Source organism: Berghia stephanieae, chromosome 2, assembly GCF_034508935.2.
Source record: "Berghia stephanieae isolate SIO BIC M18660-M18661 chromosome 2, UCSD_Bste_1.3, whole genome shotgun sequence".
Taxonomy (NCBI): Eukaryota; Metazoa; Mollusca; class Gastropoda; order Nudibranchia; family Aeolidiidae; genus Berghia; species Berghia stephanieae.
Genome location: NC_088361.1, coordinates 104,171,554 through 104,199,227, shown reverse-complemented (window position 1 = coordinate 104,199,227; position 27,674 = coordinate 104,171,554). Strand labels below are relative to the sequence as shown.

Here is a 27,674-nt window from a genome sequence, read left to right as displayed (position 1 = left end):
GTTTTGGGAAAAGGCTCTTTGAGTTCATTTCAAATTAGTGAATACTTTTCTTTCAACCTTTGTCACGGATCCGCTTATTATAAAAGCTGATTGATTTAACATTCATAACTCACTTCTCTCAAGAACTTGATCCTGGGTGGGGTTCCTGGCCTCCCATAGTGGGCAGGGTGGCACTTACTGTGTCTGTCATCTATCCGCCAATATCTCAAACTAAGTACATTGATGGTATTCTCTGGGAATCTACATCTGATCCCTATTTGTTCCCAGTTCCCCCTTATCTTAGTTTTTCTTGGGTGTTTTAATTGTAATTCTAGAATTTGACTATCCCATTTCCATCCTTTTTACTGGCACTTATATGACTTAAATGTGTTGCAAGCGCCGTAAAACCATTAATAACAAACAAAAACAAACAACATCGGCAAATCGAGGTTGCTGAAGGAAAAAAACGAAAGTTCCTGAACCAGGGTTTGAACCCAGGATCTTCTGCCTTAATCACCACCTCGTGGGATAGTTCGACAAAGAAAAAAATAATTATTATAATATATAGGTTTTATAAGGTAGTTTATTGGGCCCCATTAAATTACCAAAAGCTTTGAATGAAAACTTGGGAATCAAACCAAAGTTCTAGATAGCTTCTCGTATAAGAATGAAGATGATAAAGACGACGACGACGATGGTGATGATGATGAAGATGGTGATGGTGAAGGTGATTATGATGATGATGATGATGATGATGATGATGATGATGATGATGATGATGCTGTGGCTGCTGCTGCTGCCGATGATGTTGATGATGACGACGACGACGACGACGACGATGATGATGATGATGATGATGATGATGATGATGATGATGATGATGATGATAATGATGGTGATGATGATGATGATGATGATGATGATGATGATAATGATGGTGATGATGATGATGATGATGATGATGATGATGATGATGATGATGATGATGATGATGATGACAGCGCCTACGGAAATCACAATCTGCAGCCGGATTAAATGCAATTAAATGAGCCTGCTTGAATTTTTAAAAAGGTAAATAAATGATAAAGTAAAACAAAATACAAAACTTAGAGAATCTAGGGAAAAATCAGACAAAAAAAAAACAAAAACGAAAGGCTTCATGAAGATGACCATTCAGAGATGACCATTCAGAGATGACCATTCAGAGATGACCATTCAGAGATGACCATTCAGAGATGACCATTCAGAGATGACCATTCAGAGATGGCCATTCAGAGATGGCCATTCAGAGATGACTATTCACAGATGACCATTCAGAGATGACCATTCAGAGATGACTGTTCACAGATGACCATTCAGAGATGACCATTCAGAGATGACCGGGCCCATAATTTACTTGGCGGGAAGTTTTCCAAGACTTTTCCTACTTTGCCGTAGAAAACTCAATGAACGGGATATGGATTGGCCATCTCTGCTGTAGTGAGTGGCACGAAATATAGACATCAAAAGCTGAAATAATATTTATTGAGAGTAAAACAAGTTAAATATAATAGCTAGAGTAAGTGTTTTATATATATATATGTATATATATATATATATATATATATATATATATATATATATATATACTCGTTTTTTTCGAAGTGGAACACCTTCCATCTTATGATGGAAAGTATATATATATATAATAAGCGATTATTATTATTATTATTATTATTATTATTATTATTATTATTATTATTATTATTATTATTATTATTATTATTATTATTATTATTATTATTATTATCATGATTATTATTATTATCATCATCATCATAATCGTAAACACCATCATCATCTATTATTATTATAATCATTATCATCAATATCATCATCACCACCATCATAATCATCAACATCAACATCATCATCACCATCATCACCACCACCACCACCATCATCACCATCACCATCATCACCATCATCATCATCATCACCATCACCACCACCATCACCATCATCATCATCACCATCATCATCACCACCACCACCACCATCATCACCATCATCATCATCACTCACATGGTAGAATTCTTGCACACCTTCCCTGATGGAGGACGGCCTTTTATAGACAGCGTACACGGGATCTCCAACAGAGATTTCTCCGGCACTGTCCAGTTTGATGTGAGCCCCCATAGCCCGGCATCCGTTCATGCCACATTTGAAATGCACGTAATGATACTCTTCCACCGCTTCAGCGTGATCGAGAACATTCCTGTTTTCCCTGTAAAACTCTTCGTGTTTGCTGTGCAGGACTCTGGGGAAGAAAAAAAGACATCTGTTTGGGTGTTTCTTTTTTTACGAAACCCGCCGAAACCCGTCGAAACCTGCCGAAACCCGTCGAAACATGGTCAACCCCCCCCCCCCCCCCAAACACCCGACGAAACCCGACGAAGTTATGGGAAGTAGGCAGCAGTGGCCCCAAGATTATTTGGAATGAACTACCTATGTTGTCAATTAAGGTAGGGCATGTCTTTGCCAGCCTTTAAAAAGAATCTCAAGACACATCTTTGCTGTATTTGCTTTTTTGCTTTTTTTTTTTATTGACGCTATGAACCCTTGCTTTCGCTATGAATTGATTGCATTGTATGTTCTGTTGTATGTCTGCTTATGTGTTTGTTTGTTTTTTGTTTTGTTTTTTTTGTTTGTTTGTTTTGTTTGTTTTTTTTGTTTCGGGGCGGGGGAGTGGGGGGGGGGGGGGGTGGAGTTATTTTTGTTTGTTTTTTGGGGGGTTTTTTTCAAATAGATAATTTACAGTGCAAAGTGCTCAGAGCTTATGTTTTACACGAAAATGAGCCCTGTATAAAGGTGTATTAATATTATTATTATTATTATTATTATTATTATTATTATTATTATTATTATTATTATAATAATAAGTTTATCGTCAAATGTGACCAAATGTGTCAAAAGGTATTATGAAGGGATAAAAAATATGAGCTTTTATATAGAGCGATATCCACTAAACGTACTCAAGCGGTTTACAAAGGTTCCAAAGCCAACGGCAACACTTAACATGGTGGTTTGACTGTTTGATGATATTACAATTTTTTACCGACTGATGCAAAGCTGTTAACGGCCAGGTACTCATTTTACACCCGAGTACGGGGGAGGAGGTAAGTAAATAGCCTTTACCAAGGACTCGACTATACGCCGCTCAGACCGGGACTCGAACCCAGGACCTTCAGATCCGAAGGCCAGTGTCATACCACAAGACCACATGGCAGCACATAAATCTAATTTTGATTTTATGTTTAACTCATAGAATAATATGGGGTCCCAATAGGCTTCAACAGTCGTGACGTCATTTCCCTCGTAATGGCGAATAGTAACTTAGTAACTGGTTCTAAACGATCGAGAAAATGGCGGACGACCTTATGAAATATTTCTCAGATGAGCATAAAAGTGTATCCAGGAAGAGAAAAAGATTATAAATCTGATCATGTTTTGACTTTTATACATTCTGATCACATGACAAGTGAAAAAGTTCTAGCCAGCATGAAGAATAAAAAAGTACCGATTTTCTTTGCTGCTCATTGCTGGGCGGACGTGACATCAGACTATTGAATTCTATTGCTCAAGGGCCGTCCCCCCCCCCCCCCCAACATTTCCAGTCTGTTCACCCAGCAATGATTGGGTAGCTAGGTATGAAAGATCTAACGGAAAGGTACTTTGCGATAGACTGGCGTCCTCTCCAAAGGGTAACAATAAATTACAATTGAGTATATCACGCTATAGAAACCAAGAAAAATTCCTCTCTCCGAGGGCCGCCTAATGGGCCTATCACATCCCGTGTGGCTAGGTGGTCTTATGGTATGATCGGAAGCTCCTAGGTTCGAGCCCCGCTCGGTACGGCGCATAGTTGAGTCCTCGGAATAGGCTCTTTACATTCTCTCACCGTACTCAGTTGTAAAATGAGTATTTGACCGTTAACAGCATTGTCTCTGTCGAAAAAATATTGCGATATCACCTAACAGGTATCATGTCTCGTCCTACATGTTTAATGCTGCTGTTGACCAGGGAAACTTTGTAAAGCGCTTTGAGCACATTACGTGGATATTGCGCTATATAAAGTAAACGTAGTCCTTCAGAGCCATAGAGCCGGAGTTTATACCGAGTTTTCTAGCATGAAACGGACAAAAGCTATTTATTGCAACCCTTTGGACAGGACGCTAATCTATCGCAAAGTACTTTCCACCAGGTCTAAGAGACCCAGCTACCCAATCACTACCCAGTCGAGGTCAACCGATTTTTTTGAATGGTACTTTTCTTGTACTATTCTTTCTTGCTTTGTCTGACACCTTTCATTCACACTTGTTCAGTTCTTTATCTTACACCGGTGCCTGCTCCTTCATGTCTTAATTTGATATACCCAATCACTGGTTGGGTGGACAGGGGGATCAGAATAATCTCGGCCTCTTTCATGTGAAGCGAGTGTTCTACCAACTGAGCTATCGAGACTCCTTGCGCTATATAAAAGCTCAAGCTTTGTTTTGTTTAGTTTATTTATTTATTTATTTTATTTTTTTTTTGATTTTTAAATTTGTTTTTTTTGTTTTTGTTTTTTTGTTTTTTTGGAGGGGGGGGGGGGGGTTATGGCTTTGAAGAACTACTTTTTTAATAGAATAATGTGAGTTAAAATATATGCCTTTAATCTTCCGTGCTCTGTCTCGTCTTACATATTGAAATCTGCCGGAAGTTTGGGACCCCTTATATGTAAGAAAGTAGTCCGTCCTTGAGAGGCATGGAGCCAGAGTTTATACCGGTTACTATAGCGTGAAACGGGCAATAGTAGTTGATTGGTACCTTTTAGATAGGACGCTAATCTATCGCAATGTACTCCCGCCAGTTCTAACAGAACCAGCTACCCAAACACTGCTGGGTGGACAAGTGCGGGTGGGGGGGGGGAGGGTCAGGGGGGGGGGGGGGGGAATCTCGGCTTCACCCGGGACCGATCTCTGTCTCTTTGCTTGAGTGGCGAGTGCTCGACCAGCTGGGCTGTATCAGGAGCCCCCGTTGTATGTAAAAGCTTTTAGAATATTCTGTGCATTTTGTAGAAAAGGTAAAGGACGATATGAAAGAAATGGGCGTGGAGGAAGATGACGCTCTGAACGGAGATGCATGAGGAGATGTGGCATTCATTATGGCAGCCCTGCAGAATGCGGGATAAGCTGAAAGAAGTAGTAGTAGTAGTAGTAGTAGTAGTAGTTGTGTTGTTGTTGTTATTTTGTAGTAATAGTAGTAGTAGTAGTAGTAGTAGTAGTAGTAGTAGTAGTAGTAGTAGTAGTAGTAGTAGTAGTAGTAATAGTAGAGTAGTAGTAGTAGTAGTAGTGGAAGTAGTAGGTAGTAGAGTAGTAGTGAGTAGTAGAAGTAGTAGAGGGAGAAGAGAGAGAAGGGAAGAAGAAGAAGAAGAAGAAGAAGAAGAAGAAGGAGAGAGGAGAGGAGGAGAGGAGAAGAAGGAGGAAGAAGGAGAGGAGGAGGAGAGAGAGAAGGAGGAGGAGGAGGAGGAGGAGGAGGAGGAGGAGGAGGAGGAGGAGAGAAGAGAGAAGAGGAAGAAGAAGAGAAGAGAGAAGAAGAGAAGAAGAAGAAGAAGAAGAAGAAGAAGAAGAAGAAGAAGAAGAAGAAGAAGAAGAAGAAAGAAGAAGAAGAAGAAAAGAAGAAGGAGGAGGAGGAGAGGAGGAGGAGGAGGAGGAGGAGGAGGAGGAGGAGGAGGAGGAAGAAGGAAGAGAGGAAGAAGAAGAAAAGAAGAAGAGAAGAAGAAGAAGAAAAGAAGAAGAAGAAGAAAGAAGAAGAAGAAGAAGAGAAGAGAAGAGGAGGAGGAGGAGGAGGAGGAGAGAGGAGGAGAAGAGAGGAGGAGGAGAGAAGAGAAGAGAAGAAGAAAAGAAGAAGAAGAAGAAGAGAAGAAGAAGAAGAAGAAGAAGAAGAAGAAGAAAAGAAAGAAGAAGAAGAAGAAGAAGAAGAAGAGAAGAGAGAAGAAGAAGAAGAAGAAAGAGAAGAAGAAGAAGAAGAGAAGAAGAAAGAAGAAAAAGAAGAAAAAAAAGAAGAAAGAAAAGAAGAAGAAGAAGAAGAAGAAGAAGAGAGGAGGAGGAGGAGGAGGAGGAGGAGGAGGAGGAGGAGGAGGAGGAGGAGGAGGAGGAGGAGGAGAGGAGGAGAAGAGAGAAGAAGAAGAAGAAGAAGAAGAAGAAGAAGAAGAAGGAAGAAGAAGAAGAAGAAAAAGAAGAAGAAGAAGAAGAAGAGAAGAAGAAGAAGAAGAAGAAGAAGAAGAAGAAGAAGAAGAGAAGAAGGATGAGGAGGAGGAGGAGGAGGAGGAGGAGGAGGAGGAGAAGAAGAAGGAGGAGGAGGAGGAGGAGGAGGAGGAGGAGGAGGAGGAGGAGGAGGAGGAGGAGGAGGAGGAGGAAGGGGAGGTGGAGGAGGACAAAAAGAAGAAAAAGAAGAAAAAGAAGTGAATTTTGTAGAAATTACCTCACGTCCGTTCCAAGAACTGTTCCGTAAACTTGGCTTCCTATAGAGACAGTCTTCCACCTGTTCTCGGCAAAGGGCCGGCATCCAGCAATCACGATGTTCGGGCTGAACGCTGCACAGCTTGCCCGGGTTTTATTTTCAATGGAAGCAATACTCTGTTCAAGTGAAATAAAACATAGATTTGGTGGGAGGTCTTGTGGTATGGCACTCGCTTTCGGATAGGAAGGTCCTGGGTTCGAGTTCGAGTTCGAGCCTCGCTCGGCGCATAGTTGAGTCTCTTGGAGAAGTCTTATTTTACTCACATTCTTTCACCGTACTCAGGTGGTGTAAAATGAGGGTGGGGGGGGGGGAGTTGTGCAGCAATGTAGTCTAGTGTTATGACATTCGCTTTCGGACAGGAAGGTTTAAGGTTCGAGTCCTGCTTTGAGCGGCGCATAGTTTAGTATTTGGAAGAGACTCGTCACTCACATTCTCTCACTGTACTCGGGTATAAATTGAAAACATGGCCATAAACAGCATTGCCTCTGTCGGGAAAAAAATTGCAAGATATCACCAACAGGCGTCATGTCTCGTCGTACATGTTAAGTGTTGCTGTTGGCTTGGGACCCCGTGTAAAGCGATTTGAGACGTTTAGTGGATACTACTGTAAATGATAACAAGTTAAAATGCATGTCATTTGAAACGATGTTAAATCATGATAATTTATCATAGACTTATGCATGATTTTTATTGATTATTACCGTTGTTGCTTTCATGATTAAAGATGTTATTAATATTTCATTGTACTATGAACTTTGTACATTTATGTTTTATTCGATCATGAATAATTGTCAATTACCAGTATTTTATGATAGTTATTTTCGACTTCACATTGCCGTATTGATATATTTTTTCCTTACATTCAAAAGTTGTTGTGTAAAACTGTCTGTGAATGATACAATACAAGGTATATGATAGAATGCGCTAGGCCAAGGAGTTCACAACATTGCCATCCGGAAGTATAACGGACCAACACAAAAACTCTGTGTAACCATGAACTTTTATAGTCTGGTTAATACAGTTTAGTGAGACAACTCACAAACGCGGATGGCAAAAACAATAACAAAGGCCTGAGTGACGTCATCTGCATACTATCTATATGATATTTTGTAATTATAAACTATTGTATAAAGCATGTAAAGGTTAATTCACATAATATTCAGCCTTTAATAAGATAAGATGTGGTCTTGTGGTATGACACTCGCTTTCGGATCGAAAGGTCCTGAGTTCGAGTCTCTCTCGGCGCATAGTTGATTCCTTGGAAAAGGCTCTTAACTCACATTCTCTCACCGTACTCAGATGTAAAATGAGTACCTGGCCGTCAACAGCGTTGTCTCTGTCCGAAAAAAAATTGTAATATCGCCTAACAGGCGTCATGTCTCGTCCTACATGTTAAGTGTTGCTGTTGGCCAGGGACCCCCTGTAAAGCGCTTTGAGCACGTTTAGTGGATATTGCGCTATATTAAAAAGAAAGCTCAATAAGATATTGTGCTATATAAATGCTATATTATTTTATAACTTGCTCACCCCGAGATCATATTGGTTTGAGGCGCGTTGGTTTAATTGTAGGTGTTAATTTATCATCGTTGTGTCCTTCAGGCCCACCAGGCCCATGAAGCTGGAGCTTAACCCGGTATCTATATCGTGAAACGGACAATAGCAATTGCTTGCTACCCTTTGTATAGGGCACTGCTAGTCTATCGGAATGTATTTTCCACCAGATCTGACAGCAGACCTAGCTACCCAATCACTGGGGGGGGGGGGGTCTGAAAAAAAATCTCGATGTATCCGGGCTCTATCTCTGTCCCTTTGCGTGTGAAGCGAGTGCTCTACCAACTACGTTATTGGGACCACCCCCATCTTCGTTATAACGGAGAATAAATACCACTATTAGCACTGCAAAAGACTCTTAAGTTCGTATTTCTCATCATTTTTTTTCCTTCAACATTCACCTTTCGGTGCATAATTTATCCCGACATAACACCGTTATGTGAAGCTGAGTCATATAAAATAATAATAATAATAATAATAATAATAATAATAATAATAATAATAATAATAATAATAATAATAATAATAATAATAATAATAATAATAATAATAATAATAATAATAATAATAATAATAATAATAATAATAATAATGATAATAATAATAATAATGATGTGTACATTTGAGTCAATAAAAAAAAATTATACGGCGCACAACTCTACTGAAAGATTTGAAAATTAGAAGTGTATTTTTTACAGATAGATAAACAGATAACTTGATTTCCTTTTATAATTTAAAGTCAGTTTGAAAGTTCGTTGAGTCACACAGATATAATAAAATACGTACCGACGACACTAACATTCTCAAAAGCAACCAATTTCGTCACTGTAAAAAGTTATCAGTTTGGCGTTTTTACGACAGGAAGAACAACCAAAAGTTGACAGATGGATTTTGACCATTGTTTTGATTTTCAGCCGCCATTTTGATTTTAGTGAACTATTGAAAGGTAGTGCAAAGCAGTCCGAGGGTCTTTTTTACTATTAGGGTTAGCTCGAGATCGAATGATTTTTTTTCTATTAGGGTTAGTCATAAATCTTAGTAAAGGTGCTAGGGTGTTTGTTTTTCCATAAGTTAAGTAAAGGGGAGACAGCTCCTACATCCCCAGTATAATGTATTCACTTTATGTAAATGTTGCTGCTCGAAGCTCGAAGAAATAAATAATAATGTGAAATTGAATGTAAGCTTCAATTTAATTACAAAAACAGATCAAATGACAGTTTGGGGTTTCCCCTTTATCAACAAAACAGGATGAATGAAACACCACAGATGAATGAGATAATGTAGTAGTGGCGTAGTTAAGATGAATTAACAAAACATTGGTTGGCAGGAAATTAGTAGCTCCTATTTGTAAGTTGTCTGTTTGGCGTTTTTACGCAAATCGTCGCATTCGAAATAATGTATTCACTTAATTACTTAAACGATTTCAGATCTACACTAAGTTTTCAACAGTTTTCATCTATTTATGACATCAAGTATTATTATTACCCCTTTGATGTTTTCAATGTGATGGTTTCGGTAGGATAATACCCAGGTTTAACTTCTTTGGTAGTAAATTTTTAAAAAAATAATAGTCTAAAAAATCGAAATTTAAAACAAGAAAATAGAAGTTGCATTGAAGGTAAAATAAGGTTTTAGAAAGACCTTATTAAATGTTATGAATAGTCAGGTGGCTTCGTAGCGCAGTGGATAAGCTGTCAGACTCTAACCTTGAAAGTACTGGGTTCAATCCCATTGTGGACATTTTTTTTAATGTTTACTTTATTGAGAAAGACATCATTTTCGTTGTTATAGTTACTGGACATATATTTAAAACCTTAAATTAATATATTATTATTATTATTATTTATTATATATTTTTAAAAACAACATCGGTACCATTCAATGTGTCATCGATGTGCATTTATATTTAAACGTCGATTGTTATCATTTTATAATATTTTATCATTATCATCAATGTATTCGTTTACCGCGTTTTTGTCATTTTATTGGGGGGTTTTTTCTTTCTTTTTTCTTTTCTTTTTTTTTTTTGGTTTGTTTTTGTTGTTTTTCAAAAACTTCCTGTCCCATCATTGTTTACGCCTATTTACCTTATCTACGTCATTCACACTACACATCTCTCATTCGTCCTTAGTATCTTATTCGTCGTGTTTTGTTGATAAAGGGGAAATCAGAAACGTCCACAGTATGTCTTCGTCTATTAAATTGAGGCTTACAATTTAACACATCGTTATTTTTTCCTTCGAGCTTCACGCAGCAACATTTTCATTAATCAACCAGCAGCGCCAACGGAGCTGCATAAAAATGGTGCGATTTTGTACACCTCCAGTGGAGGTGCATAAAAACGGTGCCAAACGCCACCAAACATGATCGCCAGAGTACTGTACTGTTCTCGATATCAGGATCGTCTTTCAACTCTGCTCACGTCTGCTACTTCAGGTTTATTTTCGCAGTTGATTTTCTTACCACAAACTGTTTTCACACACGGACAACTATATGTTGCTGTGTCACGGGTCAGAGGCTATAGCGGCTTACTCATCATGTTGGGCCACACAGAAAAATAAACAGAGGATGTATACCAAGTTGCACAGACAACGTTGTTTACCAATCTGCCCTCATTAAATGATGGTGGGTACAATATCGAATGAAAATAGTCGAAATTGCGGGCTTTTTACTAGTGGCTTAAATAATAATAGTATACCAATATAACAACAATCGGCATGGTGTAAAATGAATTTTGAAAAAGTTGACTTTTAACGCTCCCCTTACCAGCCATTTTCAGGATTTTCCCCAAAACTTCACACTCAACTAAAACAAAAATAGATTTTTTAAAACACTCAAATACAATAGAAGTAAGATTTTGCGACAAATAATTTCTTTAGCAAAACATGCTCTACAACACACTGTTCATTTTCTTTAAGTTTTATGATGTACAATAGAAGTTTGAATAAGAAAAATGCTGGTTGTATCGTAACGAATGTCACGATTTTCCCATAGATGATAATGAGACGGTTAACTCACTCAACCCTAACACCGTCTATATCCGTAGTTAACCCGGGTTACTTTTACCCCATGCCAATTTATTACATCTTTCTGAGACAAATTATAGGGGTAGTATCAAAGCTAATGTTCTTAATTGTTACATGTTAATGGTAGTTGAAATAAAAACAATCTATGCTCATGCTTAGTTTAAATACATTTTTTCCAGCTTTGAAAATTAGCAAAAATCTCTAGGATTGAGTGAGTTAAAGCAGATTTGAAGTTTGAGATAATACATCGCTTACACTGTGAAATGCTTCAATGACGGACTCGCCATTCATCAAGATGACTTTTCCTAACACTGTCCTACCCTCCAGTTTGTCCCACAGCAATTTAACACGATGGATGACGGCAATTTCTTCTTTCCGCTTTAGGTATCGCTCGAAAAAACTACAAAGATTTTGGCCTGTATAAATGAAATACAAAAATAAAAAAAGAAATTTTATTCCAACCCTCTCATTGGAAAACCCTATCATTTCTTAGTAAATAATACGTAATCGTTGAATACTGCTTTGAACACGTTGAATATAAAGTTCATTTATTCAACGATTGCAGAATATTTTCGCACATTTCATTGGTGTGAAATTAGGTGTAAAAAGGCAGCTGATTGGTAATTATAAATAATCTTTTAGTGCGCATGAATTCAAATCCAACGTTTTTAGTTTTGGGTCAAATTGTCATTCAAGCAGAAGGAGAAAGATACAAATTATGGTAAATAGAAGTACTAATACCATACCATTTGGTTACACAATATCTAATAATCTTACTTGGAGGGGTAGAATAGACATATTCTTTCATGTCGTTGTATTTATTAAACTCTTTATACATCTTTACTCGTTGTGTTATTGGGCAAGATAAAAATAACTCATTTTATAAATACAAAGAGATGAAAGAATTGTATGTCTATACAGATGAATATTTTAAAAAAGATTAATGAAAATTCTCTTCTCGACTTAAAAAAATGAGCATAAATTGATACAACAGCTTTAAAAAAAAAAAGAACAAAATTCCAAATACGGAACGTTTCGGGTTCAAAATCTATCTTCAGTCAATATGAAGTATTCAAATCATTTAAACATCTTTTACAACTAGCCAACAAAACATTCCAAATACTTCTCTATTGTTTATTTGTATTGGCTGAGGAATGGATTTGAGCCCGAAACGCTCCGTGTTTGGCATTTTGTTTTTTTTACGAAGGTTTTGTTCGTTGTTTTTTTTTCCCATCCCACAGCTTTTAGCAGATTGGTTTCACTTTGACGTCGCTGAAGACATTTCAAGTGTGACCAACTGGATTCAGTAGTCTGATGTTACACCGCCCAGTAACGGCGGCCATCTTGGTTCTAAACAAAGAAAATCATTACTTTTTATTCTTCATGCTGGCTAGAACTTTTCATATAGGCCTACCTTGTGATCAGAATGTGTAAAAGTCAAAACATGATCAAATTTAAGTTTTTTTAAATCCTCTGGATACGCTTTTATGCTCGCAGGGGAAATATTTCATACGGGCGTCCGCCATTGTTCCGATAGTTTAGAGCCAGTGTTACTAAGTTACCATGCGTCATTAGGAAGGAAGTGACGCTACGACTGTTGAAGAGTATTGACCAATAGATTTTTTGACCAATCAAAACGTAGAATTTGTGACACACCTTCATACGTCATCGGACAAACAGTTGGGTGTTTATAAATAGTAACGTGAATGAAATCGACCTCTCTCTGATTGATCATTGTCATTGTTTTTTATACCGCCAAATGGGTGACTAGTTGTGACACAATTTTCTCGATATTATTATAATCTTTTAAATTTACACATAGTTATATTTTGTGTTGATTCCATTGATCAAGCTGTAGAACAGTGGATATTTTACTTAGACACAAATCATCGATAGTATAACCTGTGTAGTTCGCTATGTTTATCAATCACTGCCATTGTTTACAATATGACGACTGTCCGAGAGGCGTGGTTATCTAGGTGTCTATTAGCTGTAAACAACTTTTCTAATAACTGTAAAAAGCCACCGTGTATATTATCCAGTGTTCCTATAGATAGTATGCGCTTGGCTAAGAAGCTCACAACATGGCCATTAAATATTAAATATTGAGCTTTTATATAGCGCAATATCCACTAAATGTGCTCAAAGCGCTTTACAAGGGTCCCTGACCAACAGCAACACGTAACATGTAGTACGAAACACGACGCCAGAGACAGAGACAACGCTGTTAACGGTCAGGTACTCATTTTAGACCTGAGTACGGTGCGATAATGTGAGTAAAGAGTCTTTTCCAAGGCACCTGAGTACGTAGCGATAATGTGAGTAAAGAGTCTTTTCCAAGGACTCAACTGTGCGCCGAGCGAGGCTCGAACCCAGGACCTTCCGATCCGAAAGCGAGTGTCATACCACAAGACCACATAGCCGCACATGCCATCCGGAAGTATAGCTGGCCAACACCCAAAACTGTGTGTAGCCATGATCGTTTCTAGTCTGGTTAATATAGTTTAGTGAGAATTAATCATAAACGCGGATGACAAAAAAAAAAAAAACAATAACAAAGACCTGAGTGACGTCACTAACTTCGAACTATCTATACTCTTCAACAGTTGTAACGTCACTTCCTTCCTAATGACATATGGTAACTTAGTAACACTGGCTCTAAACTATCGGAACAATGGCGGACGCCGTATGAAATATTTCTCCGGCGAGCTTAAAAGCGTATCCAGAGGAAAAAAAAAACCCCATCAATTTGATCATGTTTTGACTTTTACACATTCAGATCACAAGGCATATGAAAAGTTCTAGTCTGCTTGAAGAATAAAAAGTAATCATTTTCTTTGTTTAGAACCAAGATGACCGCCGTTGCCGGGCGGCGTGACATCAGACTACTGAATCCAATTAATCATAAACGCGGATGACAAAAAAAAAACAATAACAAAGACCTGAGTGACGTCACTAACTTGGAACTATCTATTTCAACCTACCTACAATGTTTCCAGAGTAAATGCTCTTGACACAGACGAGCTGTACGCGCCTGCCCGGTCGGTTGTAAACATCGGACGGATCGAATCTGAAATAGAATCAAAGGACAGAATGAATGAAAGCTCTTTTTAAAAAGAATGATTTGATACCGCACAAAGGGTGATTAGTTCTCACTAAATTATTCTCTCACTCAGGCTATTGATTGATGCCATTCTGTTTTTAGAGGTATCCGTCTTCCTCATGTATAGATAGTATGCAATTGGCTAAGAAGCTCATAACACTGAAGTATAACGGGCCAACACACAAAACTATGTGTAACCATGAACTTTTATAGATAGATCGAAGTTGACGTCACGCGGGTCATTGTTATTGTTTTTTGCCATCCGCGTTTATGAGTAATTCTCACTAAAATCTATCAACCAGACTATAAACTTTCAAGGTAACACATGGTTTTGTGTGTTGATTCGTTATACTTCCGGATGGCAATGTTATGAGCTTCTTAGCCAAGCGCATACTATCTATAGTCTGGTTAATACAGCTTAGTGAGAATCACTCACAAACGCGGATGGCAAAGTACAACAACAAAGGACTGAGTGACGTCATCTTCGTTCCACCTATACTACAGAGCAGCATGAATCGTCAACAGGATGACTCTGACTGCCTTAACTGTCTCCTTACCATCCATTTTCAGTCTTTTCCCCCAAAATATGATCCGTACCCACAACTAAAATGGGCATGATCTATATTAACTTTCCATGTGCTCGAGGTCATTGGTCACGTTGCAAAATGTGCTCAAAGTGACCTGCATAGTGAAAAGTGTTCACAGATTTTCAACTATCTTGCATTACGATTGGTCATTTTGTTCAGTTTGACACATGGGAATATTTACAACTTTCATAAACAAAGCAGCGTGTTTACATTTGTTCAGAAATATCCAATCGTTGGACACCAACAAATCACGTGATTGATGATTCGGTTGGACGAAAACATGAATATCGATCACTCCCATTGGTTTTTAAAACTCAATCCTAAAAGCATGCTAAACAATATTTGTTCTACAAAACATCATTATTTTTTTCATAAACTAAACAAAAAATTTTCATCCAATGTTTTGATGTACACAATAATAATCTGAATATGCAATGTTCATTGTATCGTAACAAATGTGACGATTTTACTCGTAACAAATGTGACGATTTTGCTCGTAACAAATGTGACGATTTTGCTCGTAACAAATGTGACGATTTTGTTCGTAACAAATGTGACGATTTTGATCGCAACAAATGTGACGATTTTGCTCGTAACAAATGTGACGATTTTGTTCGTAACAAATGTGACGATTTTGTTCGTAACAAATGTGACGATTTTGTTCGTAACAAATGTGACGATTTTGATCGCAACAAATGTGACGATATTGCTCGTAACAAATGTGACGATTTTGATCGTAACAAATGTGACGATTTTGCTCGTAACAAATGTGACGATTTTGCTCGTAACAAATTCGACGATTTTGATCGTAACAAATGTGACGATTTTGATCGTGACAAATTTGACGATTTTGCTCGTAACAAATGTGACGATTTTGCTCGTAACAAATGTGACGATATTGCTCGTAACAAATTTGACGATTTTGATCGTAACAAATGTGACGATTTTGCTCGTAACAAATGTGACGATTTTGCTCGTAACAAATTTGACGATTTTGATCGTAACAAATGTGACGATTTTGTTCGTAACAAATGTGACGATTTTGCTCGTAACAAATGTGACGATTTTGCTCGTAACAAATGTGACAATTTTGCTGGAGTTGGTAAGGAGAGGGTTAACCCCAAGAAGAAGATGTCAAGTTAATGAATGATTATTGAGGAAACCAAGGGACGGAACTCATACATTCATTCTATAGTCATCTATTATGAGTGGGTTACCTCTCTTGCACATAATCGAGCTAAAGATATACACGGCCTCATGTAGTGCAACACTGCTAGAATAGGATTCAATAGTCGTAACGTCAATTCCTTCCTAATGACGCATGGTAACTTAGTAACACTGGCTCTAAACTATCGGAACAATGGCGGACGCCCGTATGAAATATTTCCCCGGCGAGCATAAAAGCGTATCCAGAGGGGATAAAAAAAACATAAATTTGATCATGTTTTGACTTTTACACATTCTGATCACAAGGCATATGTGACCCACCGTCTCAAAGCGGTATTATGTCGGGATCCACTCGATTAGGGAAATTGAATTTTTAGCCACCAATATCAAACTTGGGTTTAATTTCTCTACGTCATGCTGGAGTATAAATACTATTTTTTGCTTTACAAAAACTTCTAAGGTCCAATTTCTCATCATTCTATCTCTAAATTCACTTTCTGGGGTCTGAATCATCCCGATATAATACCGTTTTGAGGCGGAGGGTCACATATGAAAAGTTCTAGCCAGCTTGAAGAATAAAAAGTAATGATTTTCTTTGTCTAGAATCAAGATGGCCGCCGTTGCCGGGCGGCGTGACATCAGACTACTGAATCCAATTGATGCTTCCGCCTTTGTTCACAATGTGACCTCTTGTTGCTAAGCCTGGTAAGTTATTGGTATGGATGCCTGTTATGCCTATTACCTTACATTATAAGTTTAGGGTCATTCATTCCATCAACAAACAATGCACGCACTTTAGAAAACTTGCGTATATTTTAATTTTTTTTAAAATAAATTAAAATTGAGCTTTATATAGCACAATATCCACTAAATGTGCTCAAAGCGCTTTACAAGGGGTCCCTGACCAACAGCAACATTTAACATATAGGACGGGACATGACGCCTATTAGGCGATATTACAATTTTTCGGACAAAGACAACGCTGTTAACGGGCAGGTACTCATTTTACACCTGAGTACGGTGAGAGAATGTGAGTAAAGAGCCTTTTCCAAGGACTCAACTATGTGCCGAGCGCGAGGCTCGAACCCAGGACCTTCCGATCCAAAAGCGAGTGTCATACCACTAGACAACATAGCCGCACAATAAGTCGAATATTTTTTACTTAGAATTATAAGTCCTTGTTCAACAGGATCAGTGTGCATGAGTGTGTATGCTTTTAAGTGAATTACTCAACTAAACGCTTACCATTTATAACGATTATAGAGGCTATGTGTTTAAGTTAAATTACTCACTTTTCTGCCCGCCAAAGGAGTCGCACCAACACCCAAAACTATGTGTAACCGGAAACAGTTATTGTCTGATTGGGATAATTTAGAGATAAATCTAATCCGGCGGCTATTTGGTCTAGTGGTATGACACTCCCTTTCGGATCGGAAGGTCCTGGGTTCGAGCCTCGCTCGGCGCATAGTTGAAACCATGGAGAAAGCCCTATACTCACATTCTCTCAACGTAATCAGTTGTAAAATGAGTACCTGGCCGTTAAAAGGGTTGTCTTTGTCCGAAAGAAAAATGTAACATAGCCTAACAGGTCCTACATGTTAAATGTTGCTGTTGGCCATGGACATCTTGTAAAGAGCTTTGAGCACGTTCAGTGGATATTGCGCTAAATAAAAATCTCGATTTAAAAGCTCAATTTTAAAATATCTTGGCATGAGAGATGTATTTTTAATTTTACGTGTAGGTAATTCCTTTTGGATCAGTGAGTGTAACAAAATCTGGAGTGTACTCCGATTTTATTTGGACGAGATTGCGTAAGTTGAGAAGACTGTATTCTCCATAAGCTAACATGGGGTTTGGATCTGGCAAAGAGAGATAGAGAGAAAGGGGGGGGAGCAAACTATTATAATGCATAATAACAAGAAATGAAGTGAGTAGAAAAGTGCGAGAAGACAACAGAATAAAAATTTTGCGGCGGCGATGGGGGATCGAACCTGCGACCTTACTGGTATGACAACTCCACCTGGCCGGGGAGATCGTGAGTCTACCGTATGAGCTATCCACGACCCCCCAAAAAATTCGCTTCTAACCTTAGTCTTATTAGAGCCTTCTCTCCCCGACTTCTTGAGGTCACGGGTTCAACACACACAAACACTGCGAAATAAGTTGGCCAGCATTTAAGCTTAATAGCAAAATATTCTCAATACAAACATTTAACATAGAAACGATTGAGACATTGAGCATGCTCCGGTATTTGGGGTGAATTTTTAATTCAGAAAAGTTAATGGAGCAGACACTTATGTTGATAATTACAAGAAATGAAGCGGGGAGAAAAGTGCCAGAAGACAAAAGAGAATAAAATATTTCGCGGCGGCGATGGGGGCTCGAACCCGCGACCTTACTGATACGACAACTCCGCCTGGCCGGGTTGATCGTGACTCTACCGTATGAGCTATCCACGACCCCAAAAAATTTATAATGCATTCGAGTTCAAGGGACAGCGTGTCTCAGCTATTGGTCTTCATTATTCATTTAGTCAATGGCAAAGCCCATTGTGAATTTTCAAATGTGGATTAAGCTTAACAACGCCATTATCACTTATTATTGTCTCATTCGTCTGTACTGTTTCATTCATCTCCTTTTGTTGATAAAGGGGAAACCCGAAACGTTCACATTACCTGTTTTCGGTTATTAAATTGAAGCTTACATTCAATTTCACATTGTTATTTATTTCTTTGAGCTTCGAGCAGCAAACACTTACAGAAGTGGATGCAAATTCTTAATCCTATTTTATCGTATATGGTAAGATATGATTTAAAATGTATGAAAAAGGATTGATAGATACCTAGTGCTTTAATCAACCAGATAGTAATTGAAATGTTACTTGATACAGACTATAGCATATTATGGAAGAAACAGAGTAGTCTTTTAGAGACATTAATTAAGCCCCTGGAGTCGGAATTTATCTCGATTTCTATAGCGTGAAACAGGCAACAATTGCTTGCTATCCTCTGGATAAGACGCTAGTCTATCGAAAAATAATGTCCGTCAGACCTAGTAGACTCAGTTACCAAATTACTGCTGGGTGTACAGGAGGGTGGGGGGGGGGGTCGGAATAAAATCTCGACTGCACTCGGAATGGATCTTGACCCCAAATTGTGTGAAGCGAGAGCTCTACCAACTGAGACATCGGGACCCCTAATAATGAAAAAGAGAGCAATGACTTTGTAACTGTAAATACTTACATTTATTCTTTCTGCACACGACCAGCGCCCTGTCTAGGATCCCATACGCTGCCAGACCATCATCCGGCGTGCACTGTGCGCTCGCGACTCGTAAGGCACCGCATGACACCACGGGATAGATCATCAAATCAGCCACTTTGCCTACCTGGAAAACACAAGATTTTGGGGTAAAACTCTGAAAACGTGTTCATGGTGACTGGAAAACACAAGATCTTGGGGTAAAACTCTGAAAACGTGTTCATGGTGACTGGAAAACACAAGATTTTGGGTAAAACTCTGAAAACGTGTTCATGGTGACTGGAAAACACAAGATTTTGGGTAAAACTCTGAAAACGTGTTCATGGTGACTGGAAAACACAAGATTTTGGGTAAAACTATGAAAACGTGTTCATGGTGACTGGAAAACACAAGATCTTGGGGTAAAACTCTGAAAACGTGTTCATGGTGACTGGAAAACACAAGATTTTGGGTAAAACTCTGAAAACGTGTTCATGGTGACAGGAAAATACAAGATTTTGGGTAAAACTCTGAAAACGTGTTCATGGTGAAAGACCAAGAAGCAGACAAAGGAAGAAAGAAAAATACAAGAAAGTAAAATTACCCCAGAAAATCAGCCTATCTTGAATGGGGAGGGTGGGGGGGGACAGTTAGGGGGGGGGGGGATAAAATAAGACTCAAGGTAAAAGTGATAACAAACTACGAACAGCTTCGGACTGTAAAACAATAAAAACAAAGATTAATATAACAGCTTTGAAAAAAATAACAGAATTTCAAACACGAAACTTTTCGGGCTCAAAACCCTTGTTTAGCAAATAATTCTTTTTCTTTAAATCATGAAAACATTTTAAAATCACTTACAATAGGATTCAATAGTCGTAACGTCACTTCGTTCCTAATGACGCATGGTAACTTAGTAACACTGGCTCTAAACTATCGGAACAATGACGGACGCCCGTATGAAATATTTCTCCGGCGAGCATAAAAACGTTTCCAGAGGGAAAAAAAAACACATAAATTTGATCATGTTTTGACTTTTACACATTCTGATCAAACGGCATAAAAAAAGGGAATGAAAAGTTCTAGCCAGCATGAAGAATAAAAAGTAATGATTTTCTTTGTTTAGAACCAAGATGGCCGCCGTTGCCGGGCGGCGTGACATCAGACTACTGAATCCAATTAAGACAGACGGCAGGAGAAACCACTCTCCACAGCACAAGGGAACACAAAAGGCATTTACGTATAACTACATAGAGTTGGAAAATGGATGGTGAGCCCGTTTCTGAGCATTAACCAATCAGATTATTTTCTACTATTTGTGACCCTTCGCCTCAAAACGGTATCAAGTCGGGTTGGTTAAAATGTTGAAAATTGAATTTAAAGCCAGAAATATCAGACTTGTGTTGAGTTTGTATGTTTTATTGAGGAGAATGGACACCATATTTTAAGGTGCTAATGTCAACAATTTATATTTTGACCAGTTTAACATTTACTTCGGCTTTTAAGCATCTGGTTCGTGCCGACATAATACCGTTTTGAGACGATGGGTCACATTTACCCCATTCCGTCCCATTCACTATTTATTTCCTGTTATCGAAAAGGCCTGAGCTACCCTTAGTACGTGCCAAACACACAGATAGGTCAGGCCCAGTAAGTATTTTCACATTATCTTGACCCAACGGTAAACTAATATATATTAATGCTTGACAACACTGTGTTTTTATTTTTTTTTCAATCATCTGTGTTAAATTTGTGCGGCTATGTGATCTAGTGGTATGACACTCGCTTTCGGATCGGAAGGTCCTGGGTTCGAGCCTCGCTCGACGCATAGTTGAGTCCTTGGAAAAGACTCTTTACTCACATTCTCCCACCGTACTCAGGTGTAAAATGAGTACCTGGCCGTTAACAGCGTTGTCTTTGTCCGAAAAATTGTAATATCGCCTGACAGGCGTCATGTCTCGTCCTACATGTTAAATGTTGCTGTTGAGCAGTGACCCCTTGTGAAGCGCTTTGAGCACGTTAAGTGGAAATTGCACTATATAAAAGCTCAATATTTTAATATTAAATTTGTGAGTGATGCTCATCAGGATCTGTGGGCTGTTTGTTCAGGGTGATCGGCAAGTACTTTTTGTGGCTATGGGTCTTCGGATCGCGGTCATCGGTTGAGTTCAGGGGCAAAAGATAGATAGTATGCGCTTGGCTAAGAAGCTCATAACATTGCCATCCGGAAGTATAACGGACCAACACACAAAACTGTGTGTAACCATGAACTTTTATAATGTGGTTGATACAGTTTAGTGAGAATCACTAACAAACGCGGATGGCAAAATACAACAACAAAGGCTTGAGTTACGTCAACTGCATACTATCTATACTTTATTTAAAATATTTGAGTCAAAAATAAAACACTGTAGTGTTTATACTCTTCAACAGTCGTAACGTCACTTCCTTCCTAATGACGCATGGTAACTTAGTAACACTGGCTCTAAACTATCGGAAGAATGGCGGACGCCCGTATGAAATATTTCCCCTGCGAGCATAAAAGCGGATCCAGAGGATAAAAAAAACATAAATTTGATCATGTTTTGACTTTTACACATTCTGGTCACAAGACATATGAAAAGTTCTAGCCAGCATGAAGAATAAAAAGTAATGATTTTCTTTGTTTAGAACCCGAGTAGTATTAATACAATACACGATAACTGACATATTTTTAAAAAGTCTATGCACTACTAAAAACGACTGACTAGGCTGTGTTCTACCCTGACGTTAAAGAGTAAGTCCTAGTGCCAGTCTATTGATAGAATGAAGTTGACGTCATTCGGGTCTTTGTTATTGTCTTTTGCCATCCACGTTTATGAGTAATTCTCACTAAACTGTATTATCCAGACTATAAAAATTCATGGTTACACAGAGTTTTGTGTGTTGGTCCGTTAAACTTCCGGATGGCAATGTTGTGAGCTTCTTAGCAAAGCGTATACTATCTATATGTTGACAAATGCTACGAATTAACCCTCTCCTTACCAACTACAGGAAAATCGTCACATTCGTTACGATACAACCAACATTTTTCTTATTCATATTTCTCTTGTACATCATAAAATTTATAGAAAATGAACAGTGTGTTGTAGAGCATGTTTTGCTACAGAAAGTATTTATCGCAAGAACTTACTGCTATTGTGTTTGAGTGATAAAATATATATTTTTGTGTTAGTTGGGTGTGAAGTTTTGGGGAAAATCCTGAAAATGGCTGGTAAGGAGAGGGTTAAGATGGTTACACTTCAACCATTTGAGGGAAAAAGTATAGAAGGAACAAAATTGATACCACTCATGCTCAGTTCTTGGGTATTGCTGGGTATCACTGCCATTTCGGTGATTCGTTCTCACTAAATTCTATCAATCAGACTATAAACATTTAGAAATTGCTTTTATAAAAAGCAAGATTAAAAAGAAATGATAATATTATTGTTTGACTTACCAGATGAAACCTATCCAAGTAATACTTTGCGTAGAGTTTGAATAGCAGATAAGATGTAATGGCGATAAAACCAACGTTTCTGGAAATTTTGAACAGACAAGACAACAAAACATGAAAATCTTTCATATCCTAATTTTGAATCGAAATCAATTTTTTGAGTTTGTTTTGATTTTGATTGTTCTGTATTATTTTGCAGGTACAATTTCTTTGAACGCGTTCCGTGAATATGCTTTCAAGTGCGCACCACTGAAGCTTTTTTGTCAAGTCCATAAATAGACATGATGAGTAACAAGTTTTGATCAATGTGTACCGACGTGTAGTTATTTTCGCAGGTCTGATAACCCAAATTGTTATGGGCTCAGTGATGTAATGGACACTCTCAAAGCGACGTGTACATAAATGTAGTTCTGACATCCGAACCCACTTATGGGCCTAGTTTAGCATTATTGTTATGGACAATTTTTTGCGTCATTTTTTTTTTTTTTTTGATATTTCCATTACAGCATTGAGCCCTTAAGGAATTGGGTTATCAGACCTACAAATAAGTGCACGTCGTCTCAAACGTACGCAACGTATTATCCATTGTACAAAGTTAAAACAAGCCCATAAGTATGTCCGTCCTATAGATAGAACGAAGTTGATGTCACTCAGGTCTTTGTTATTGTTTTTTTTGCCATCCTTGTTTATGAGTGATTCTCACTAAACTGTATTAACCTGACTATAAACGTTCTCGGTTACACATCGTTTTGTGTGTTGGTCCGTTATACTTCCGGATGGCAATGTTGTGAGCTTCTTAGCCAAGCGCATACTGTCTATAAGTACACCTTGATTAAACCATCTGTGCGGCTATGTGGTCTTGTGGTATGACACTCGCTTTAGGATCGGAAGGTCCTTAGTTTGAGCCTCGCGCTCGGCGCATAGTTGAGTCCTTGGAAAAGACTCTTTACTCACATTCTCTCACCGTACTCAGGTGTAAAATGAGTACCTGGCCGTTAACAGCGTTGTCTTTATCCGAAAAATTGTAATATCGCCTAACAGGCGGCATGTCCCGTACTACATGTTAAATGTTGCTGTTGACCAGGGACCCCTTGTAAAGCGCTTTGAGCACATTTAATGGATATTGTGCTATATAAAGCTCAATTTTTTTAGTAGGCCTATTTATTTGCATGTCTGATAACTCATATTGTTTTGGGCTCACTGTTTTAATAGAAATACTCTCAAGCCAAGGGAAATTAAACTTCCCTACAATGATGTTTGAGGGGCCCGATAGCTCAGTTGGTAGAGCACTCGCTTCACACGCAAAGGGACCGAGATCGATCACGGGTGCAGTCGAGATTTTTTTTTCTGACCCTCCCCCTCCTCCTCCCCCAGTCCACCCAGCAGTGAATGGGTAGCTGAGTCTGTTAGATTTGGCGGAAAGTACTTTGAAATAGACCAGCGTCCTATCCAAAGGATAGCAAGCAATTTCTATGTGCGTCTATGTGGTCTAGTTGTATGACACTCGCTTTCGGATCGGAAAGTTATGGATTCGAGCCTCGCTCGGCGCATAGTTCAGTCCTTGGAAAAGGCTCTTTACTCACATTCTCTCACCATACTCAGGTGTAAAATGATTACCTTGCCGTTAACAGCGTTGTCTGTCGGAAAAAGTTGAATACCGCCTAACAGGCGTCATGTTACGTATTGCTGTTGGTCAGGGACCCTTTGTAAAGATCTTTGAGTACGTCTAGTGGATATTGAGCTAGATAAAAGCTCAATATTTTTGTCTGTTTCACGCTATAGAAACCGGGATAAACTCCAGTTCCATGGGCCGGATGGCTCTGAAGGACTACAATGATAATGTGTTCGGGCATCTGGTTCATCCAGACAATATACCGCTTTGAGGCGGTGGGGAACAAATACCTAACCTTATGTTCAACCAATGCCGTCTATAGATAGTATGCGCTTGGCTAAGAAGCTCACAACATTGCCATCCGGAAGTATAACGGACCAACACACAAAACTAGGTGTAACCATGAACGTTTATAGTCTGGCCAATATAGTTTAGTGAGAATTACTCATAAACGCGGATGGCAATAAAACAATAACAAAGACCTGAGTGACGTCAACTGCATACTATCTATATAATATGATGTAGTGGAAAAATATTGAAATAACATTGTGATACATTTTAAATATGCTGGAGTCAATAAAAATGTTTAAAAAGTCGGCCTGGAATTTTTTTTTATTCTATCCCTTTTCCCGACCTGGAACACTATATTTGGTTTTGGTTCAACTGACAAGTAATATGAAAGGATCTCACCACTCTCGGTGTTAAAATTTTTTTTTTTTAATGAGCTTTTATATAGCGCAATATCCACTAAACGTGCTCAAAGCGCTTTACAAGGGGTCCCTGGTCAACAGCAACATTTAACATGCAGGACGGGACATGACGCCTGTTAGGCGATATTACAATTTTTCGGACAAAGACAACGCTGTTAACGGCCAGGTACTCATTTTACACCTGAGTACGGTGAGAGAATGTGAGTAAAGAGCCTTTTCCAAGGACTCAACTATGCGCCGAGAGCGAGGCTCGAACCCAGGACCTTCCGATCCGAAAGCGAGTGTCATACCACAAGACCACATAGCCGCACATGTTAAAGGGTTAAGAAAACAAACAACCCCCCCCCCCCCTCCATCCCCCCCCCCCCCCCCCCAAGAAAATATGACCCTATATGAGTCCATGATGACGCGCGTTGTCTGATCAGGACAGGAAAACCACGAGTACATTCAAACATATCCTGAGTGCGGTGTGGGTTAGGTCAATATTTGTAATGAATACGAAATAATTTCAGTGTTGCCTGGTCAGGTGCCTTTGCAAAAATTCCACCAACTTCATGCCAGCAATCCGCCAAAATCCGCCAACTTTATCATACTTCACCTGTGCGACATTTGCCCAAAATCCGCCAACTTTATCATACTTCACCTGTGCGACATTTGCCCAAAATCCGCAAAAATAAAATCCGCCATTTGATTTAACCCTCTCCTTTGGAAAACCAACATTTTTAAAATCAAATTTCTCTTGTACATCATAAAATTTAAAGAAAATGAACAGTGTGTTGTAGAGCATGTTTTGCTAAAGATTTTTTTTACCGCACGAACTTGCTGCTATTTGTTTGAGTGATAAAAATATATTTTTGTGTTAGTTGGGTGTGAAGTTTTGGGGAAAATCCTGAAAATGGCTGGTAAGGAGAGAGTTAAAACATTTATAACCAAACATAGTGTATTGTCTCAGAATATCAATTGTGTTATTAAACAAGACTACTCATCTATTTACAACTGTATACACGTCTATTTCTATTTAAAGGCATGTCGATTCGGGTTGATATTCCCTCAAATTTACTTCATACGTTGGAGCCATTTCAGCCTCAAGATTCTATAAAAGTCAATTTAGGTGGGAAACAAAGAAGAAATAATTAGACTTGTTTGCTATACTTTTACTTTTTTGAAGGGTTACAAATTATCAAAATTCCGCCATCCGCCAAAAAAATCTGCCATCCGCAGACCATTATTTCCCCGCCACCCGATGATTTTAAAAATCCTCCACTTTGGCAGAAATTTCGCCAACCTGGCAACACTGGAAATAATAATTATTTAGTTATCGAGTCAGGTCGGTCGGTGTCACGGCCCTGGTGTGTTTATTTGTCAATTTACACATGGACGCCAAACGGACACGCCGGCATAAACTAATTGGCTTTGATCAACCCTGCCCTTTGATATTGCACATTAATAATGCTGTTAAGAGGCGCAGAAACGATAACATGGTCGGGCCGTCTGGGCACTTGAGAAGAGATCATTTCGTCTTCCATGCGAGATCACTCCAAGTGCAGCAGACTGCACAGAGAAGTGTCCATTTATCTGTCGGAGGTCTTAGATCGAAATTCTTCAAGATATTATTATAGATAGTTCGAAGATGACGTCACGCAGGTCTTTGTTATTGTTTTTTGCAATCCGCGTTTATGAGTAATGCTTACTTAACTGTATTAACCCGATTATAAACGCTCATGGATACACACAGTTTTGTGTGTTGGTCCGTTATACTTCCGGATGGCAATGTTATGAGCTTCTTTGCCAAGCGCATTCTATCTATATTATCTTCAGGTGTCCACAAATGCTGAGTACATATAGATAGAACGAAAATGACGTCACTCAGCTCTTTGTTAATGTTTTTAGGCAGCCATTTTATATTAGTTATTCTGACTAAATTGTATTATTCAGACTATAAACGTCCAAGAATTATTTTTTAATGAGCTTTTATATAGCGCAATACCCACTAAACGTACTCAAAGAGCTTTACAAGGGGTCCTTTACCAACAGAAACATTTAACATGAAGGACGGGACATGATGCCTGTTAGGCGATATTACAATTTTTTTTTCGGACAGAAACATCGATGTTAACGTGAGAGAATGTGAGTAAAAAGCCTTTTCAAATGACGCAACTATGCACCGAGTGAGGCTTAAACCCAGGACCTTCCGATCCGGAAGCAAATGTCATACCACAAGACCACATAGCCGCCCATTGTTTCGTCTGTTGGAACGTTATATAGATAGTATGCAGATGACGTCACTCAGGCCTGTGTTATTGTTTTTGCCATCCGCGTTTGTGAGTTGTTCTCACTAAACTGTATTAACTAGACTATAAAAGTTCATGGTTACACAGAGTTTGTGTGTTGGTCCGTTATACTTCCGGATGGCAATGTTGTGAACTCCTTGGCCAAGCGCATTCTATCTATAGATACAACGTCCCCCAGGTCTTTGTTATTGATTTATTGCCATCCACGTTTATGAGTAATTCTTACTAAACTGTATTAACCAGCCAAAAGATAGTATGCGCTTGGCTTAGAAGCTCACAACAGAAGTATAACGGACCAACACACAAAACTCTGAATGACCTTGAACCTTTATAATCTGGTTAATACAGTTTAGTGAGAATTACTCATAAATGTGGTTGGCAAAAAACAATA

General features: G+C 38.6%; 1 protein-coding gene across 1 annotated transcript; it reads right to left on the bottom strand.

The window, feature by feature from the left end:
- Window positions 1-544: 544 nt before the first annotated feature.
- On the bottom strand, window positions 545-22,880 carry LOC144963806 (mitochondrial amidoxime-reducing component 1-like). The gene is made up of 8 exons (XM_078897744.1): window positions 22,674-22,880; window positions 19,199-19,343; window positions 17,692-17,815; window positions 14,084-14,169; window positions 11,355-11,515; window positions 6,484-6,638; window positions 2,044-2,278; window positions 545-1,488 (listed from the first exon to the last, which is right to left on the bottom strand). The coding sequence occupies exons 1-8, from the start codon at window positions 22,797-22,799 to the stop codon at window positions 1,372-1,374; spliced, it is 1,149 nt and encodes a 382-aa protein (XP_078753870.1). The 5' UTR covers window positions 22,800-22,880; the 3' UTR covers window positions 545-1,371.
- Window positions 22,881-27,674: the final 4,794 nt, after the last annotated feature.

Bases quoted from the DNA above. Each gene is read 5' to 3' on its own strand.
- LOC144963806 (XM_078897744.1), bottom strand. From the start codon at position 22,799: ATGAAAGATTTTCATGTTTTGTTGTCTTGTCTGTTCAAAATTTCCAGA. The intron at 14,170-17,691 runs GTAAAATTAAAA...ATTCTATTTCAG, and splicing joins CCAAAAGGAATTACCTACAC to ATTCGATCCGTCCGATGTTT. The intron at 11,516-14,083 runs GTAGGTTGAAAT...TCATTTATACAG, and splicing joins TTACTCTGGAAACATTGTAG to GCCAAAATCTTTGTAGTTTT.